Below are 17,554 nucleotides of genomic sequence, written 5' to 3' on the forward strand. Positions count from 1 at the left end.
CCCCCCCCCCCCCCCCCCCCGGGAAAGGCTTCAGCGTTATCTGTTTGGCTGGCTGACCTGATGCAAAACCTCCCTGTCAGGCCCTGTGGCAGGGATACTTTTGTGTGGAAGAGCCAGAGGTGAGGTACCACACTTTCAATAACCCAGGCTCACACCATCTGTTCTAAATTCCGTCAATACCCCGGGAAAGGCCACTTGGGTCTTCTGCACTCATCTTCCCAATCCTGGCTCTCATATTCTCTCACATTAGGTGGGGCTGTTCCTTCTGCCATAGCTTCTAAGCCAAGGCCTGGACACGGGCTACCTCGATCAACTCTATCTCCCAAGTTCAGACCCCTAAGCCTAAGTTTAGGAAATCAGTCTGTCAGGTCCCCTGGAGGGAAGATCCTGGGTGCTCGGCAGGCCGGCCAGGAAGCTATGAGCCTCCCTTCCCACCCAGCGCCTCATGACAATGCTACCCAAGGCAGCCTACCGTCCTCATCGGTGCGCACCAGCACCGGGCTGCTCTCAGGGCCGGGGCCCACATCTGTGTGCGCCCGAACCCACACCCGGTACTCCGTCCACTTCTCCAGGCCCAGCAGGTCCCAGCTGGAATGCTCACGGCTGATGCCATCCACCACATGCCGCTTACGGTCCTCGCCGTCCACCGCCTCATAGGCCACGGAGTACTGGGTGATAATGCCGTTGCGGCTGTCGGCCGGCGGCGGAACCCAACTTACCCGGACCGTGGTCGAGCCCGTGCTCACACACATCACCTTCTGGGGAGGGGCGGATGGGGCTGGGGAAGACAAATGGGGGGAAAGCAGGCAAATGGAGGGTGGGGATCACAGGCACAGTGACCAAGTGACACGGGACGGGAGACTCACCCAGCCATCCTGAGGCCCTCTAGGCATACTGCTGCTGACGCTGACACACACAGACACACACACACACACACACACACACGGTATGTGCAGTTTCATATGCACATATGGAGTTCTAACAGCGTCTCTCCAGTACATATGCCGTCTCACACAAACATGGTATCAAATTACACCCCCCTCCCCCCCCCAGAACTTGGAGAATATAAGTATCTTCTGGGGATGAATACTTCTATCATCCCGGCACAAAGGCCTGTTCTGGTTTAAGACTACCTTCACCTGTGCCCACGTGGCTAGGATCTCTGTGCTTAGGCTCCTAGAGTCTGGGGCTAGACACAGGGATGGCTAGTGGCCTCTGCGGTTTAGAAGGAAAGTATTCAACAGATTCCTCAGGAGTCAGGAGGCAGTGTGTGCTCTCTTAGCGCCTGGTGATTTTTCTAGACACGGCTACCAATACAGGGGCTTCCTTTCACCTCTTGTCCCTGTCAAGTCACCCTAAGCCCCCAGTACTCTACTCTTTATCCCTGGGGACCACCATCAACCACTTTCATCTTTCAGCCTCAACATTCAGCTCTGACTTAGGAGCCCCAGCTCACCATTCTCACCAGTATCCTAAACTCACTCCTCATCTTCCTTTGTGTGTCTGCTCTATGTGTATGTGAACACAGGCACCTGCACGCATGTGTGTGTGAGAGCCAGGGGATGATGTCAGGTGCCCTGCTCTATCATTCTATCATCTATCACCGAATTCTCTTGAAGCAGGTCTCACTGAACCTAAAGCTAGACTGGCAGTCAGCAAGCCCCAGAAACCCCCATCTCATCTTCCCAATAGTATTGGTGCTACAGGTGTGTATGTGGCCATACCCTACTTTTTAGGTGGGTGTTGAGGATTTGAACTCAGATCCTCACGATTATGCAGCAAGCTCTCTCCCCCCAGCTCCTCACTTTTCCACCGTTGCTTGACCCACACTAGGTAATGAATAAAGCAGCACTGAGGCAGCAGAGACGCTGCAGCTCCAGGGCCTCCTGAGCGGTCCCCTTGGCTCTCTGAGCTCCCCACTGAGGTCTACTCTATCTTGCTCACTCTGCCACTTGACAAATAATGCAGTCAATCTGCACAGCTCCCAAGCTTCCAGCTCCCTTTGCCTACAGGCATAGAAGCTTGCCGCCTGCCTCCCAGCAGCAGCTCCCTCTATTTCTGGCCACCAGGACCCCTCTTCGCCCACTCTCAAGGCCAGGCAGGCTCTCTGTCACCCACACACTGCCCCTTTCCTCCCATCCCCAAAGTCTTTACCAGCTGTCCCTCTCCTTCCACGTGTCCTGCTTTGTCCTCCTGACTCTCACGATAGCATCTGGATGCACCTCGAGAGTTCTCGCCTTTAAAGAAAACCCCATCCTCACTGCCACAGGCCCTTCAGTTACTACAGCTGCCCTGCAGCCAGCTTCTGGATGGCATCCAAGCACAATGGCTTACCTGCTCACCTCCCACAGCCCCCACCAAGCGACCATACTTCTCCTCCAAACCCACTTAAACCCTACATCCAGCCCCTTGCAAGCCACTCAGCAGCAGGGTCAGGTCCACCTCTGTAAATAAGCTTCTTCTGTGTCTTCTTCCATACCCAGTCTCCTCAGGCCTGCCTCCTCCAGCTTAGGCCCCATTACACCTGCACGCCTCTACACTCCACAGACACAGTGCCTTGAGTCTGGGTGGCTGAAGCCAGGTGAAGCAGGTGAGTACCTGCTTCCACACACTTCCTGTTCTGGGGGCAGTGTGCTCTTTCAGAGCCACCCACAGACACAAGATATACCTCCATATCCCTATCCCACTGCTCCTCGTTTTCAATCCATCACCAGGTCCTGGCCAGTCAGTATCCTAGGTAACTCAAACACCCACTATCACCACTCCAGCCAAGCCAACAACTTTGCTTCTAAGTGATCTCCGCATCTTGCGTCACCTGCCCATTGTCAGAGCAGGCAGAGCTGTCCCTGTTCTTCAGCCCTGACTGCTATAGCTTGGACGGCTGCTCTGGGAGCAGCAGTCTGCAGAATGTGTGGCCTAGGGCCACCACATTCTCTGTCCCTTTTACCTAGTTAGTGTCCATCCTTGCTTCAGCCTAGGTGAAGTGTCATATCTCCGAGACTTAATTCTCTGTGACCTCTCACTGACTGTATTTCTTGTACTGCCACCTCTCCACCCTCCCATCTCACTGCACAAATATAATTAAAAGCTCATTTGGGTAATTACAGGCACACTGTATGTCTTGGTCCACTGCAGGGGCCCTACAGATAGAGGCCTTGCCTTGCTTTCTGGCCATGCTACCAGAGCCAGCGCATGTCGGGTCTGGCCCACAGTCTGCCTGGCAGAGGCTTCTAGAATTGACTTATGACTACAAAGTCAGGCAGCCTGCACACACAGCAACACATCCTACAGAGTTAGCGGACACTGCCATGCTATGGTTTCTGTTTCCCAGTGACACCCAGCCAGTCACACCCATGACCGTCGTATCAAACAGGTGACCTTGAAGACAGCAGCATGGTGACCACAGAGGGGCCATCTAGAGTCCCACCAAGCCACACTCATACTTTCACAACCTGTCATCTAACCCTGGAGAGCTAGAGCGCTTTCAGAGTCAGGCAGTCACACCCAGGACACACTGGCGCACACTTAGGTGCTACAGGTCAGGTGTTCACGTAGACTCCAGGTGCTTCTCTACAAGCAGTCACGTCACATAAGCCACGGGGTCCCACAGGCAGATGTGGGGATGCACACAGTCACATTCTCATGGACTTGTCCCTGAGGCCTCCGCGATTACACAGTCCCCAAGGGAATTTCTGTGATGGGGTATGGAGAAGGGGATGTGGGTGATGAGATGTGGGACCACGGGAAGGGAACAGGCACCGAGGCAGGTCTGGAATGTGGCAGGCCCACTGAATCAGTGCTACGATCCAGGTATGGAAGGGGAGGGCTAAGGGATAATGATGAGTCACAGTCACAGAGAACTTACCTGGGCAGGGTGTAAGGGTCACAGGGGGAAGAGTGGGTCAAGGCCGGGCAGGGAGCAGAGAAGGCAACCACTGCCTGGACACAGACTAGCAGGGCACTTACCTGTCCCTTTCATGGGGTTCAGACTCAAGAGCCCAGACTAGAGTCCAATACTGGACTCAGCAGACCTGACTGCCCACCTGCTTGAGGGGGAAGGGTTATGCCTGTGTATGGTGTCCCAGCCCAGATGTGACAAGAGTCGCCTTAGCGGACACTTACTGGACTGTGCTGTACGGGCATCTATGGTGGGGGTGAAGACGCCCACCCCCATATCCGAGCGGGCAGCCAGCTGGAAGTGGTACAGCGTGTCAGGCTTCAGGTCCTCTAGAGTGTAGGAGGAGGTGGGGTCGAAGGTCACCTTGTGCTGGAAGAGCAGAGAACACTCACTGACTGCTCAGATCTCAAAGGCCACTCAGAGGTGGTTGTCCCCCGAATGGGCCACAAGCAGCTGGAAGAGGACCCACTGTGGTTCTGTGACAGCCCCATCCTACATAGCCACATAGGCCTCACCAGAAATGCATGGCTTGACTCATGCCACAGCGGCCTTAACGGTCACAAAGGCCACCAGGGATCGATGGGCCCCAGGAAAACTTCAAGGCTAGGACAATATCACACAGGCCACCAACCCAATAGAACAAAAGGTAGAACTTAGAAGCTCTGCCTTTAGTACTGGAGTGGTACAGACTACAGAGCCACACAGGCCACAAGAGCCATTAAGCTGCAGGGAGAAACCCAGGTCCCATTGCCTGTCTAGGTGCGCCCATCACAGACCACCAGGAACTGGGGGATATCTTCCTTCCACCCTTCCTAGTCTCGAGGCTCACCTGCTGGCCTTCATCCTCTGCTGCCCAGTACACCAGCTCATACTTGATGATCCGCTCCTGCGGAGGCAGCAGCCACGACAGCTGGATCCTGCTGTCCGACTCAGCTTTGGCCTGGAAGTCTGCAGGCTGTGCAGGCACTGCAATGCCCACCCCAGGCATTGTCAGCTTCACGACACCTCCAAGGGCCCAGTGAGAGGGTGCCAAGCTCTCACTAGCTTGGCCTGTATCCCTGGCGACCACACCACTGTGGAGTATGGCACCTTCGCCCTCCCCAAGCTCCAGATTTCATAGCCCGAGGAAACAGGGACTGTGCCCAAGCATCTGCTGTCAGCTGTCCAGGCAGCATGCATTCCCCCCAACACCTACCTCCCTGCTGCGTCTTGACTTGGATGGTGGGGCTGGGTGGGCCATCGCCCACGGCGGTGAAGGCGAGGACTCGAAGGCTGTAGGTGATGCCAGGTAGCAGGCTGCCCACGGTGGTGAGAAGTCCCGCGTCAGTGTTGTGCTTATGCCAGGCGCTCAAAGGGCGTCGGGAGTCCGGAGTGTAATAGACGCGGTAGCCCCGGACCAGGCCATTGGGCTCTTCAGGTGGTTCCCACTGTACCAGCATGGTGCTGGCACTCAGCATCCGGGCCTGCACCCGCCGTGGAGGGCTGGAGGGCGCCTGCTCACCTGTGCGCGCACGCACTGCCTCACTGGGGGGCCCTCGCCCAATGCTGTTAACAGCCAACACACGGAAGGCATATTCTGAGAAAGGGCTGAGGCCGCCGATACTGTATCGGGTGCTGGCCACACCGTCCACTTCCTGGAAGGGGCTGTCCGTGCCAGCTGCACGGTACTGGATGCCATAGAAGGACACAGGCTCGGTATTTCCAGAGTCCCATGTCAGGGTAACACTGGTGGCGGTTGTCTCTGTCACCACAAGATCAATTGGAGGTTTTGGCAGAGCTGAGGAGAAAGAATGGCTAGATGTCATGCCTCTGAGGACAAATACAAGGCATCGCCTACATGCAGGGTACGGCCACCCCAAGTATACACCCACCTTCAAAAAGGCTTGAAAAGCTTTGACTTCTAGGGGCGGCTACCGAGACACTGCAGGCAGGTCTGTTGGTGGCCCCTTCAGCATGTAACACATCACCCTTCAGACACCTCCCTACACACACGCGCTTCACCTAACAACAGACCTGGTCCTATGCCTGTTGCTCACCTACACTCACTTGTACCAAGTCTGTGTAACAGGGTATGTGTGAGTATATGCATGCTCAGTATCTCCCAAGGAACTGGCCTTAAGAATTCTGAGAGAGCCATGAAGCTGCTAGGCCCAGTACACCCCATGACGTGGCTCAAAATGAAGGTGGCAAAAATCTCAGGCCCATGTGTGCTCCATGAAGAATGACCACTAAGTACTAGGCAACTCTTTGGAGCCACAGATGCTTATGGTCACATCCCTGCTCTCTGGAATTTATACTTTGGGGAAATAATCAACAAATGAGTTGATGGTAATTGTGTAAAAGGACAGCAGGGAAAAACACAGCCTCTCCTTAAATGGGGTGAACAGGAAAAGTCTCATAGTGCTGAGGCCTGAAGGAAGATGATGAGCCACTGACCATGACAGTGGACAGGGGGCAAGCAAGGGGGCTACAACAGGATGCCTCTGTGTGGCTGGCAGGGGCTGAGGGCGGGAGGCCAGCTGATATACCTGGGTGACTCCCAGGGCAACGTGAGCCCCTGAAAACTACCTTCTGCTTTCACAGAAGGAAAGAGTGTGAGGCCAGCAGTGTGGCTCTCAGTGGGGCGCTTCTTAGCATATATGAGGCCTGGACTCTATCCCAAGGACCCCAGTAGCCTAGGACCAGGTAAGAGTGATGTGACGCTGGCTTAGATCCTGTTTTCTTTTCTGCAGTACTGAGGATTGAATGCAGGGCTTCAAACGTGGTAAATGGTGTGTCCCCAGCTCTTAGTTTGTATCAAAACAAAACAAAAACCCAAAAAGCAACAACAACAACAACAAACCCTACCCAAGTTAAGGGAATTGGTGCACACCTTTAATTCCAGCACTTGGCAGGCAGACGCAGGAAGATCTCTATGAGTCTGAAGCCAGCACAGTCTACATCAAACCAAACCAACCAACCAAACCAAAAAATCCACCCAAAAAACAAAACAAAAACCAACAACAACAACAACAAAAAAACCCAAACCAAAAACCTAGTTTATAAGTTGGGCTGGAGAGAGGGCTCAGTGGTTAAGAGTACTTGATGCTCTTCTAGAGGGCCATGATTCAGTTTCCAGAGCCCACATGATGGTTCAAACCATCCATAAACTCTACTTCCAGATGATCTGACATTCTCTTCTGGCCTCCACAGGTACCAAACACAACATACACACATGCAGGCCAAACATTTACACATGAAATAAACTGAATAAACCTTTGAAAGTTACTTTTTAAAAATCGTAAATATTAATGTTATATGTCTGTTCCCAAGGGTCTTGGTAGAGAACCCCCCCCCCCCCCACCTTCTCACTGGGTTGTGGGAGTGGGTTGAGAGCTCAGTCTCTGCTCTGTCATTTATTCCAGTGTGACCCTGGCTAGAAGTATTTGAATTGCTTGCTTTTAAAGAGCATTTGCCCCACGTCCTCCCTTAAAAGCAAAATCAACTATTGACTATCATGATGCCTGGCACTCCAATACTGGCTAACTATTCCCAGTAAGGCAACAAATACAGAAAGCCATCCTCTTTCTAAGGACCTTATGAGAGCCAGGGCATCTTAAGAGATGCTTCGGCCCCACCTGTGCCCATATCAGCCAGCTCCAACGTACCTGAGGATGTGAAGCCCCCAGCCAGAGGAGGACATCAGCTGGCTGAGGCACACAGTACACCTACCTTTTACTGTGACCTGGGCCGTGGCCTCTATCATGCCTAATGAAGAGATAGCCACACAGGTGTAGTTGGCAGACCGTACGACATTGCTGAGCTCCAGGACGTTGCGGCCAACTGGCATCTCATCCTCTTTGGTAAGCTCTTCGGCACCCATCATCCACTTCACATACGGCATGGGTGCACCCACTGCCACACACGTCAGGTTCACACTGCCACCCGGCATCACCTCCTGGCTGATGGGAGGGATGGAGAAACGAGGAGCCACTCGGCGCACTGTGGGAGGAGGGAGAGAGGCACTCATAGGCTAGGCAGGGCACAAGCGTGGACGGGAGGGCAGGGGCCCCTCATCAAGGAAGCCTCTCTTGTCAGAGCCAAGCCCATGCTCAGAGACAGGAGGAGTGGCATCCCTGGGGCCTGGCTCATTGTCTCCCACCTCACTTTGGGACTAGAGGTAGTCCCTGTACTCCAGAGACCATCTGGAACACCTCTTAATGAGAACCCCCACAACCAAGTTCCCATCTTACAGCATGGGACACTCAGCCTAGGTCACACAGGACTTAGTGCAAGAGCCAGACCTGGTTAGGGCCACAGTCCAGGTGGCCCTCCAGTGACCACCATTGCTTGCTCCTGACTCCCTTCTTCCTGTGTCTCCAGAGGGACAAGTTGGGGCACCAGTGAAAGAAATCCAGGTCCTCCGAGCATGGCTGGGGCAGGGCAAAGTCTGGGAGTAACATGGCCAACTTCTCTGGAGTCAATGCCTCCATCTCCAGGCCAAGGCCCCAGGAGAAAAGAGGAAATAGCGCAACCACCTGCTGGGCCTCAGCTGTGCTTAAGGTCAGCCTGGGACCCACAATGTCGATGGCCTCTCAGAAGGGCTAGTCCAGGGACAAGGGGTTGGGCGGGCCAGGGACGTGGTCCGCGGGCAGGATGGGCATGATGATGGCAGTACATGACGTGCACCAGTGAGGAAAAGTCTCAAGGAGGAGGGTGGCTGTGTCTGTCCACAACCCCCAGCCTTCGACTCCCCTGGCCAGAAGCTATCCTGGGCTTCCCAGTCCAGGGCATGGCCTAGAACCAACCCTGAAGTTGCAAGCTTGGCACAGACATTCAGAGCATGCAGCGAGGATAAGGTGAGCAAGACCTAGCCACACGCAGGCATGCTTGGCATGCAGACAGGTCATGCAGCTACTGGCAGAGGCTCACAGATATCCTAAATGGCTGTCCTTACACAGAGGGCCAGAGAGGACAGGCAGCAAGCCTAGGTGACCTACAGGCACACTGAGAGCACGGGTCTTTGTGGGTGCTTGCTGGGGAGCCCAGACATGCAGAGGACCTGTGGTACCACGTGGGAAGCATCTCACACAGCTCCAGATCACAGAAGCAGAGGTGGACGCTCCGGAAAGACCACCAGGTCCAATCTCACCTCAGTTCACAGGGGTCAAACTGAAGCTCAGAGCTTAGACATTTGGTAAAAGTCACAAGGTCAAACAAGCTAGCTGGTATTGCCTTGTCAAAGGCTCTGCCTAAAACAGCATTCAAAATCACTTTCCCTCTAAACACATAAGTCAAAGCCACCAGCAGCATCTAAACTACTACCATTCCTTCTACGGTCACTCAAGTAGCTCCACACCGGTCACCCTCTACCTCTCACTCTACCCTGCTCCCACACTCTCCACAGACAACTGGTGTTCCCCTGATTAACAAGTTCCTGCATGGCTCCTGATGCTCCACTGCCAGCCTCTAAGGCCTTGGGGAGAACCTGCTCCCACACTTTCTACAGCAGTCTAACCAAGTCCCACAGGTGGACTCACAACACCGCAGCCCCAAGTACGTCACAGAGAATTCCTCGCACACCTGCTCCATTCCCCATGCTCACAGGTATTTATTAGGGTGTAATGCACACATCCAGAATTCTGCCTTCATCTCGAAGCAGTACCCTCATTCTTTCCTTTCTTCTCTCTTCTCCCTCCCTCCCCCCGAATGCTAGGGACTGAACTCAGGGACTCACGCATGCTAGGTCTTGTGCTCTATCATTGGGCAACATTTCCAATTCCATCTTCACGTTCTCTAAGGGAGCCATCTCGCCATCCGTGGCACATAGAGTGTGTGATCTACATCTGGCTAACAAGAAACCACCTTTGGATGTTTACTCAACCCCGAGAAGAGCAGGACACGTTACAGGGGCGGATGAGCTTAGGTTTTCCTTTCCTAATGCATAGGAGGACCTGCTCAGCACAAAGACAAGAACAGTGGGGGGAATAGGAAGAGGTAGCGACAAACAATGGCCGACCATACTGAAGACCTGGCTCCAGCTCTGCCCAGCATCAAATCGGCTTCTATGATTCCCAGTTTCGTAACATTCAAACACTCTTTGATTTGCTTACACTAGCATCAGTGGGTTTCTATCATCAGCCTCTTTTTGAGACAGGGTTTCTCTGCGTAGCCCTGGCTGTCCCGGAACTTGCTTTGTAGAGGTTGGCCTCTCAGGTTGGCCTCAAACTCAGATTCGCCTGCCTCCTGCCTCCTGGGACTGAAGGTGTGTGCTACCACTGCCCAGCAAAAACTTATTTTATTATTTATTTATTTATTTATTTTTATTTTATGACTGTTTTGGGCGCACAGGTGTTTTGCACCACAGGCATGCCCGATGCACACGCAGGTAGGAAGCATCTGTGGGGCACTGTGAATTCAACCCGGGCCCTCTGCAAAAACAAATGCTCTCGACCACTGAGCCAACTCTTCAGGCGTAAAACTTTGATTGCGTAAGCCTGCACAGGTGTGGGAGCGGCACATGTATTCTGGAGCCCACGGAGGCCAGAAGAGGGTGCTAGAGACTCTGTAACTGGAGTTAGAGTTACAGCGCTAGAGACGGTAAACTGCCAGGTGGGCACTGGGAACCGAGCCAGGTCCTCTTCAAGAGCAAGTGCTCTCAATCCCTGGGCCATCTTTCCAGCCCCCTTTATCTTTTTTGTCTGTTTGTTTGAGGTTTTTTGTTTTATTTTGTTTTTCAAGATAGGGTTTTTCTGTGTAGCCTTGGCTGTCCTGGAACTTGCTCTGTAGACCAGGCTGGCCTTGAACTCACAGAGAACCACCTGCCCCTGCATCCCCAGTGCTAGGATTAAAGGTATGTGCCACCGCAGCCTGGCCTCTTTATCATGTGTCCCAATGTCAGAAGGCCACATGGCTGATGAGACAAGAACAGACACAACAGTTCTCATGGCAAGGGAAAGGTGTGTCCTAGGGCCATGGCTTTCAAGTGCCCCATGGAAACAGAATCCCCTTCAAGACCTCTCAACTGGCACAAGATGAGGCACAGACAGGTTTTGCCAGCCTGGGGCATAGGCACTCTTTGGGCTTCAGAGCAGGTTAAATAGGTGAGGAAAAGGGCTGTGTGTGAGCCAGTCCAGGCCTACCAAGGAATGGAGGAGTCCAGAACACAGGGGTCGCTGTAACTGAACAGGCCTCTCTGTCCTCCAGGCCAGCTGCCATTTCCTCTCCACTAAAGGGCAAGGGTACAAGGGAAGCCATCTTTTTTTGTTGTTGTTGTTTTGGTGGTGTGGGGGTTACACAGGATCTATAGAACCCTGGCTGTCCTGAAGCTCACTATATAGACCAAGCTGGCCTTGAACTCACAGAGATCCACCTGCCTCTACCTCCTAGGAACTGGGATTACATCATGCCCAGTGGGAAGCCACTCGAGCATTATTCTGTACAGAGGCTTCCTATGGCTTCAGGTCTCAACTGCAGATGGGGACAGAGTCAACAATGACATGGAAAGTGGCATGTCTGCCTTTGTATGCACAGTAAAGTTCGGTCTGTGTGGCAAAAGCTCACATCCTCAAGAGCCACGGCTGACAGGGCTGAAAGAAGACCCTAGGAGACAGCATTAGGCTGGCCTAAGACAGAGCTCCAGACGGCATACAGATGGGTCTTTTGACATTTACACTGGGGGAAAGGTCTAGGCTAAAAGTCTAGCTCTAGCTAATAGTGGAACCCTAACGGAAGAAGAGGTCAGCAGGTGTTAGAGTTAAGAGGTGCTACAGCAGGAAGTAGGCCCTTGGCCAATAAGCCTTGGGCCCATACCTAAACATGTCCTAACTTTTACCCCTGCATAGGCCCTGGGAGGACAGTGCTTTCCAGCCCAGCAGAGACCTTGTGCATCAGGCTCCGAGGACAGGCCAATGCCCTGGGCCACTGTTTTAAAAAGCTCCACCACTAGCCACTGTCAAAAAACTAAAGCTCTATGGGAGCTGATACTAAGAATGGCTTTTATTTCCCCCCAAGATGCAAGTGATAGGGAGAACTCTAGGGGCTGCAGATGAATGTGAGGTCAGGATCATCCCCAAAACTAGGAAAAGGACTCAACCAGAGGTCCCAGGGGTTTCACTGACAACTTCATTCCTATATGAGGGCACTAAGTTCCAGCCATGTGCAAAGATTGCTGGGAGGCAGTTTTCCTAGAGCTCAGGCAGGTCAGCACATCTACAGAGAACAGTGTGGGGGTTAGAGGGTCAACAGAGTGTCCCAAATGCCAGTGGGGCCCTATGTCCTACACCTGCCTGAACAGCTACTACCCCTGTGCCAACAGCTGGAAGTGGCTGATGCCCCAACACAGCATCTCCACCACCCTCCCCCGCCACCACAAGGGAACAAGACTCACCCTGGACTCGGTCTATTGACAGAAGCAACAGCAGGGAAGGAAAAACTGGAGCTGGCGAAAAAATGCACTTAGGATCTAATCTCAGGCTCCAACAATGCCGGTCTATTACCGTTCCCTGTGCATCCTTCGTGCTGACATTTTATAGACAATTTCCAAAACAGGGCCCTGCCATTTCTGGATTATATTTCAGCTGTAACTTTTAAGTCTAATTATTTGCGCTGACAACCCCCTATAATAGGGCGGTGCGGCGCCCAGAGGCATCGGCATTCAGTGGAGTGACAGCCTAATCGCAGGGGGGGCAGGCCCCGCAATCTGCATTCACTTGCGGAAATTTCTCTGATGAAAATAACACAACATTAAGGAGGGGATACGGGGCAGGATCCACTGTATCAAGATAAAATAACTCTTTAATAAATAACCTTGTGGCTGCCGCAGAGCAGTAATTAAATGCTGGCACACCCGGCACACAGTTTTAAGTAAAGCTAGAAAAATGTAAGATGCAATTATCAGCACCAAACAAATTACCAGCCCGGCAAATCCCCCCGGAATATTTAGAAACTCATTTCTCCTTCCCATTAAATATTTGTGTATGCGCTTATTTTTGGTGGGACCACAGGGTGGGTGGTGGGGGAAATGACAAAGGATACAGAGGGTAGGTAGAAGGAGTGTGGGTGGGGAGAGTAAACTGGGCTGTCTGCTGATGACTATTTTCTGAACGCCCTGGAAGATCCGCCCGGTCAGCGAAATGGTGTAACCAAACTGCCCCAGAGCTCAGGAGAGCATATGGATGGGAAGCTTATGCTGCTATCTAAGCCCAGGCTGCAGCCCTCCTCCTGACCAGCTCCCTTGTCCTCCTGGAGTAAACTCAAAACCACAGAGGAGCAAGATGCAGAGGGCACCTGGCAGCTTGGGTCTGCCCTATGCTTCTTCCTTGGACCCCTAAAGTCCAGTGGACAGGAGAGCCACTGACCTTTCAACCACATGGTCTGTAAAAAAACCAGTACTGGGAAGTAGAGGCCTGGTTCGGGGCGGGGGGTGGGAGCCCTGCTCTGGGAGGGGATCCAGGGAGTCTCAGGAAGCCTTGCCCAATCTAAGGCTGAGCTAGACTGCTGCTACTCAAGGCCCCAGCAAATTGTAGTTGACAATTCAGTCACTCCAGGTATATGCAACCTGGAGCTGAATGCCCAGTGCCCCTGCCTAGCATGGAGCTGAGGGCTGTTGGCTGGCTAGCAAGCCACACACTCTACCCTCGGAGAGGTGCAGAGGCTGCCTTGGGAGTGTAGGCAGTGGGGTCTGGGCTGGCAGAAGACCTTGGTTTGAACCTGGCAGGGGACAGAAACGATAAAGCCATGGCACACTTGCTCAGTGTACCAAAACAATGCCACTTGTCTTGTACCACAGCCATCAGGGTCTTTGAGAGGCAGACCAAAGCTGGTCTTAAGTCTCAGAACAGCCAGTCTGCTTCCCGGAGCACTGGGGAGACTCTGGAGGCCTCAAGGACAGGGCAGACACTGCAGGGCTGTGTCGGGTACTGCAAGATCTCAAGGGGACAACTCGCCAAATTAGCCTCTCCCTACGGTCTCCTAGAGTTCTGGCTTCTCTTAGGTAAACATGGCCTACATAAGGGTAGGGAGACTGTAGACGCTTCCCCCAACGCCCATACAGGTCAAGCACTTTAGCCTTTACAGTCCCTCTGAACAGAGATCCCCACAACCATTCCTGAACTTGAACTCTACCTGGAACAGACAGCTAGCCTGGCCTAGGTGGAAAGGTGGGGTGAGGTTCTGTGCCGTGCACCATGCATGTGTGTGGCCACTCCAGCAGTAGAGACTGGCTAAGGGGGCATGCAAACACACAGTGCATCGAGGGCTCAAGCAGCAGGAACATGCAGGGCAGAAGGCCTGCCCACCCATCCCTGGTCCTGCCTGCCAGCCAGCCCAAACAGTGACGAGCAGAGGCCAACTGGCGGGCAGGCACGCTCGAGCGAGCCTGAGGGAGCTGACCAAGCCCGCTGGTCCCAACTGACGGGCACAGTCGGTGGGCGAACTGTAGATGGATAAGAAGTGAAAAAGACCAACCTTCTCGCTGATCTGAGAGATGAGAGTTTGGGTTGATGGCAGAGTGCGATGAGGATGAGGAGGGAATAAAAAAAAAAGACAAGGAGAAACACAGAGAGAGTAAAAACAGGCCAACCTTCATCTGCCCACACAGCACAGAGACAAGACAAGACTCCTGTGCCCCTCGCACACACACGTGCACACGGACCACGCCGCTCACAAGAGACTCAGGACTTATGGAGGAACACAGTGGACAGGGACAGGGCCCACCAGCGGGTGCCAGGGACGATGAGGGCCAAACTGGTAGGGGTAGAAGTGGGGCATGGGCCAGTCCCCATGCCTCACAATCCCTCACGGGTCACACAGACCCGCAAACTGGGCTCTAGGGTCGGGGCCCATGCAGCTCACAAACCCACTGAGGCACACAAGCCCCTCTAGCCCCACCGCCGTGAGGAAGCCCCATGCTGCACGACACCAGTGCGAGGAGCGTGTCCAGACACCTGTGGAAGAAAGGAGGTAACGCCCTCATTTCAGACAGCAGAAGCTCAGGCGCCAGGTCCCTGAAGAGAATGGGGAGGGCGGCCGTCCTGGTACAGGCAGGCCAGGCTTTGCCAAGGGCGGGGTCCTGCCTTGGCCCAGGCAGCTGTATGTCTGAGAGCTGGAGGGGAGAGACGCCAAGGATGGAAGGAGAAAATGAGTCACTCAGGGAGGGAGTCAGAGGGTGATGGAGAGGCTGGTCCACCCAGCGTGCCTGGGCCTGCTAGACTGTGGGCGGAACTGCAGGCAACTGTGAACAAAGTCAGACGTAAACGTACGACTCGTGTCCCCCAGCACTGCCCCAGCAGAAACCCAGACAGCTGACTCTCATGTGCTTCTGTGCACCTGGCAGCACGCTGGGTGCTTTATGAGTACACATACTGCCCCGTTGGTTGTAGCAGCCCCAGGGCCTCAGAGAGGTAAAGAGAGCCTTGACAGTTTGGGGAACAGAGGAACAATGTTGAAAGGCTAAGTCTGAGGAGATGAGTCAATAGACAGAGAAGAACGAAGTCAGAGATGGAGACAGCAGCCCTAGGAGGCATCAATCCTGAGCAGAGGGTCTCCACAGAGATGAAGTGCCTCTGTGGGCCGGTGTCTGGAGAGTTGGGGTTACTTAGACTGGTCTCACTAAAGGGTGCTGCTAGTACCCAGCTGGCTAGGGATGCTTCTAAACATCCTACTATGCAAACAATGGCCCCCAACAGAGATGTACTCAGTGTAAAATGTCAACAGTCAAAAGCTAAGGTTAAGAAACCCCTGAATCAGGAGGGTGAGGCCCTGGCAGAGTGAGGGACCTTCATCTCTGGGTGGTATCAGGAACCACTATGGAAGGAAATCTTGAAGCCACTATGCTGGGAGACGAGAGACCAGCAGCTAGGCGCCAGGGCGGGGCATGCCTTTCTACCCACATGCAGAGTTCCAAATACAGAGCTAGTGGCTAGCGTGACACAGGCTGTCCCAAGCACTCCTCGGGGCAGATGAGACTTTTCTAGGCACAAAAAGAAGGCTGGGAACACTACAGGCAGGGGCCCCAAGTATCAGGGCTTTTCCTATGTACAGAAATCCTAGAGGCAAAGGGCTGGCATAGATTTATACAGGCTCTAGGTATGAGGCAGGGCCTGGAGGATGAGCTGCGGAAGCCAGGTTAGCTATGTTAGAGTCTAGACAGGGAGGGCTAAGGGTAAAGGAAGCCCTATGTCTCCCACCTCCCAAAGCTCTTTCAAGTGGAGCTTATCCCAGGAGATGGCATAAGGCAGGATCCAGCTAGGATCATGTCCAAGTCAATCATGTGTAGATGACGGAAACCCTGGAGTAGGGATGATTCAAGGAGTTAAGACCTCCTGGTCAGTGCGCTAGCAGCCACTTCAGCCCATTTCCAGAGATAACCACCACCCTACTACCAGGGCGGGTCATAGCCAACAAGACAGTGCTAGCTGAGCAGTTCAGTGGCTAGGATGCCTCATAGCATCCTTTTTGAATCTGGGTGGCCTTTTCCTGCTATGGTACTGCCTCTGGCAGCTCTACCCTGGGAAATGGCCATAAAGCTGTGCCTAGACAGCTGGCTTGGGGCTTACAAAGGCTTTGCCTGGATTCTCTCCTTTCTGGTGTAGCCACGTGCACACAGGGGCTGCCTCAGTGAAGCCAGGGACTCTATACTCTGGCTGAAGAGGGAGGAGGAGGCTGGTCATTGTGAAGAGGCTTTTTAGTTACTTATCTCCCAGAGTCCTGTGCCTTTGTTAGGATACTGAGCCTGGATCAGCCCAGGGTTAAGGCTGTGCTCTCTACATTTCTACTCCTCACAGCCTTCAGGAAGTTTTTGGGTTCCTGGTCTCTGTCCTGATGGTACTCCTAAAGACAGTTAGCGGGTGATCTCACTGAATGGGTATACGGGACAGCTGACAGTAAGGGCAGTGATAGGGGCTCCCAGGTCCCACGAAGGAACACCATTAGCTAATACAAACAGCTCCTCTGCGCTGGACTGGTCACTGGTCACCTAACAGGCTGACACCTGTGGCCTCTCCAAAACCAACTTGTACCCTGAGGCATGACTGGCCCTCACTAAGTAGCTGGCAACTTGCTCTTCTTTGCATTGAGTAAGCAAGTCGACCAAACTGCTTTGAGAGTAAAGCAGGCCACTGTCATCCCTCAGGCTCCATAAGCTGGAGAGATGTCAGGCCGTCCTCGAAGAGGTGAGGAACCTCTCATGTGATAAGAGGTTCCCTCCTACTGCAGGGAGGCTGGAGGGAAGCTGGCTCTCTTTCTAGACTATCTCAGGGCGGGCCCAGGTGGTCAACTTTGATTTCCTTGGGCTATAAACTGGACACACTAAAACAGTCCCCAGACCCTTTAGCTGTGTTCCTAACTGTAAACAGCACAGAGTCCATTTAGCCCCACTGAGGAATGCCCAAGGCAATATACCCATAGGTGCTCAGCCTTATCCCCAACATGAGGGGCAGAGCTGATGACAGAAGACAGCAGGCTCCCCCAGGAAGGCCCATCTGGTTCATTCCTGAGCCCCTGTTGGATCTAAAGTTCAGAACCAGAGTCCTAGAGCCCAGCCTGCTGGGGTAGGCAAGAGAAAAGTCAGGTCAGGCATGCATATTCACACAAAAATGCATGCAGCCATGCCCCCACCTCCCAGACAGACACACACACACACACACACACACACACACACACACACACACACACACA

The 17,554-nt window shown here is 53.5% G+C and overlaps 1 protein-coding gene across 7 annotated transcripts in view; it reads right to left on the reverse strand.

Moving 5' to 3' along the window:
• Positions 1-17,554, reverse strand: part of Ptprf (protein tyrosine phosphatase receptor type F) — a 75,191-nt gene that overhangs the window by 22,344 nt on the left and 35,293 nt on the right. For all 7 annotated transcript variants that reach the window (XM_055618497.1, XM_055618495.1, XM_055618493.1 and 4 more), the window contains 5 exons: positions 7,610-7,879; positions 5,094-5,675; positions 4,728-4,864; positions 4,123-4,267; positions 473-778 (listed from right to left, as the gene is read on the reverse strand). In XM_055618497.1, the coding sequence (XP_055474472.1) occupies positions 473-778; positions 4,123-4,267; positions 4,728-4,864; positions 5,094-5,675; positions 7,610-7,879 (1,440 nt within the window). The remainder of the gene's footprint in view (positions 1-472; positions 779-4,122; positions 4,268-4,727; positions 4,865-5,093; positions 5,676-7,609; positions 7,880-17,554) is intronic.

The sequence above is a fragment of the Psammomys obesus genome, unplaced genomic scaffold (genome assembly GCF_907164565.1).
Source record: "Psammomys obesus unplaced genomic scaffold, mPsaObe1.curated_primary_1811, whole genome shotgun sequence".
Classification (NCBI taxonomy): domain Eukaryota; kingdom Metazoa; phylum Chordata; class Mammalia; order Rodentia; family Muridae; genus Psammomys; species Psammomys obesus.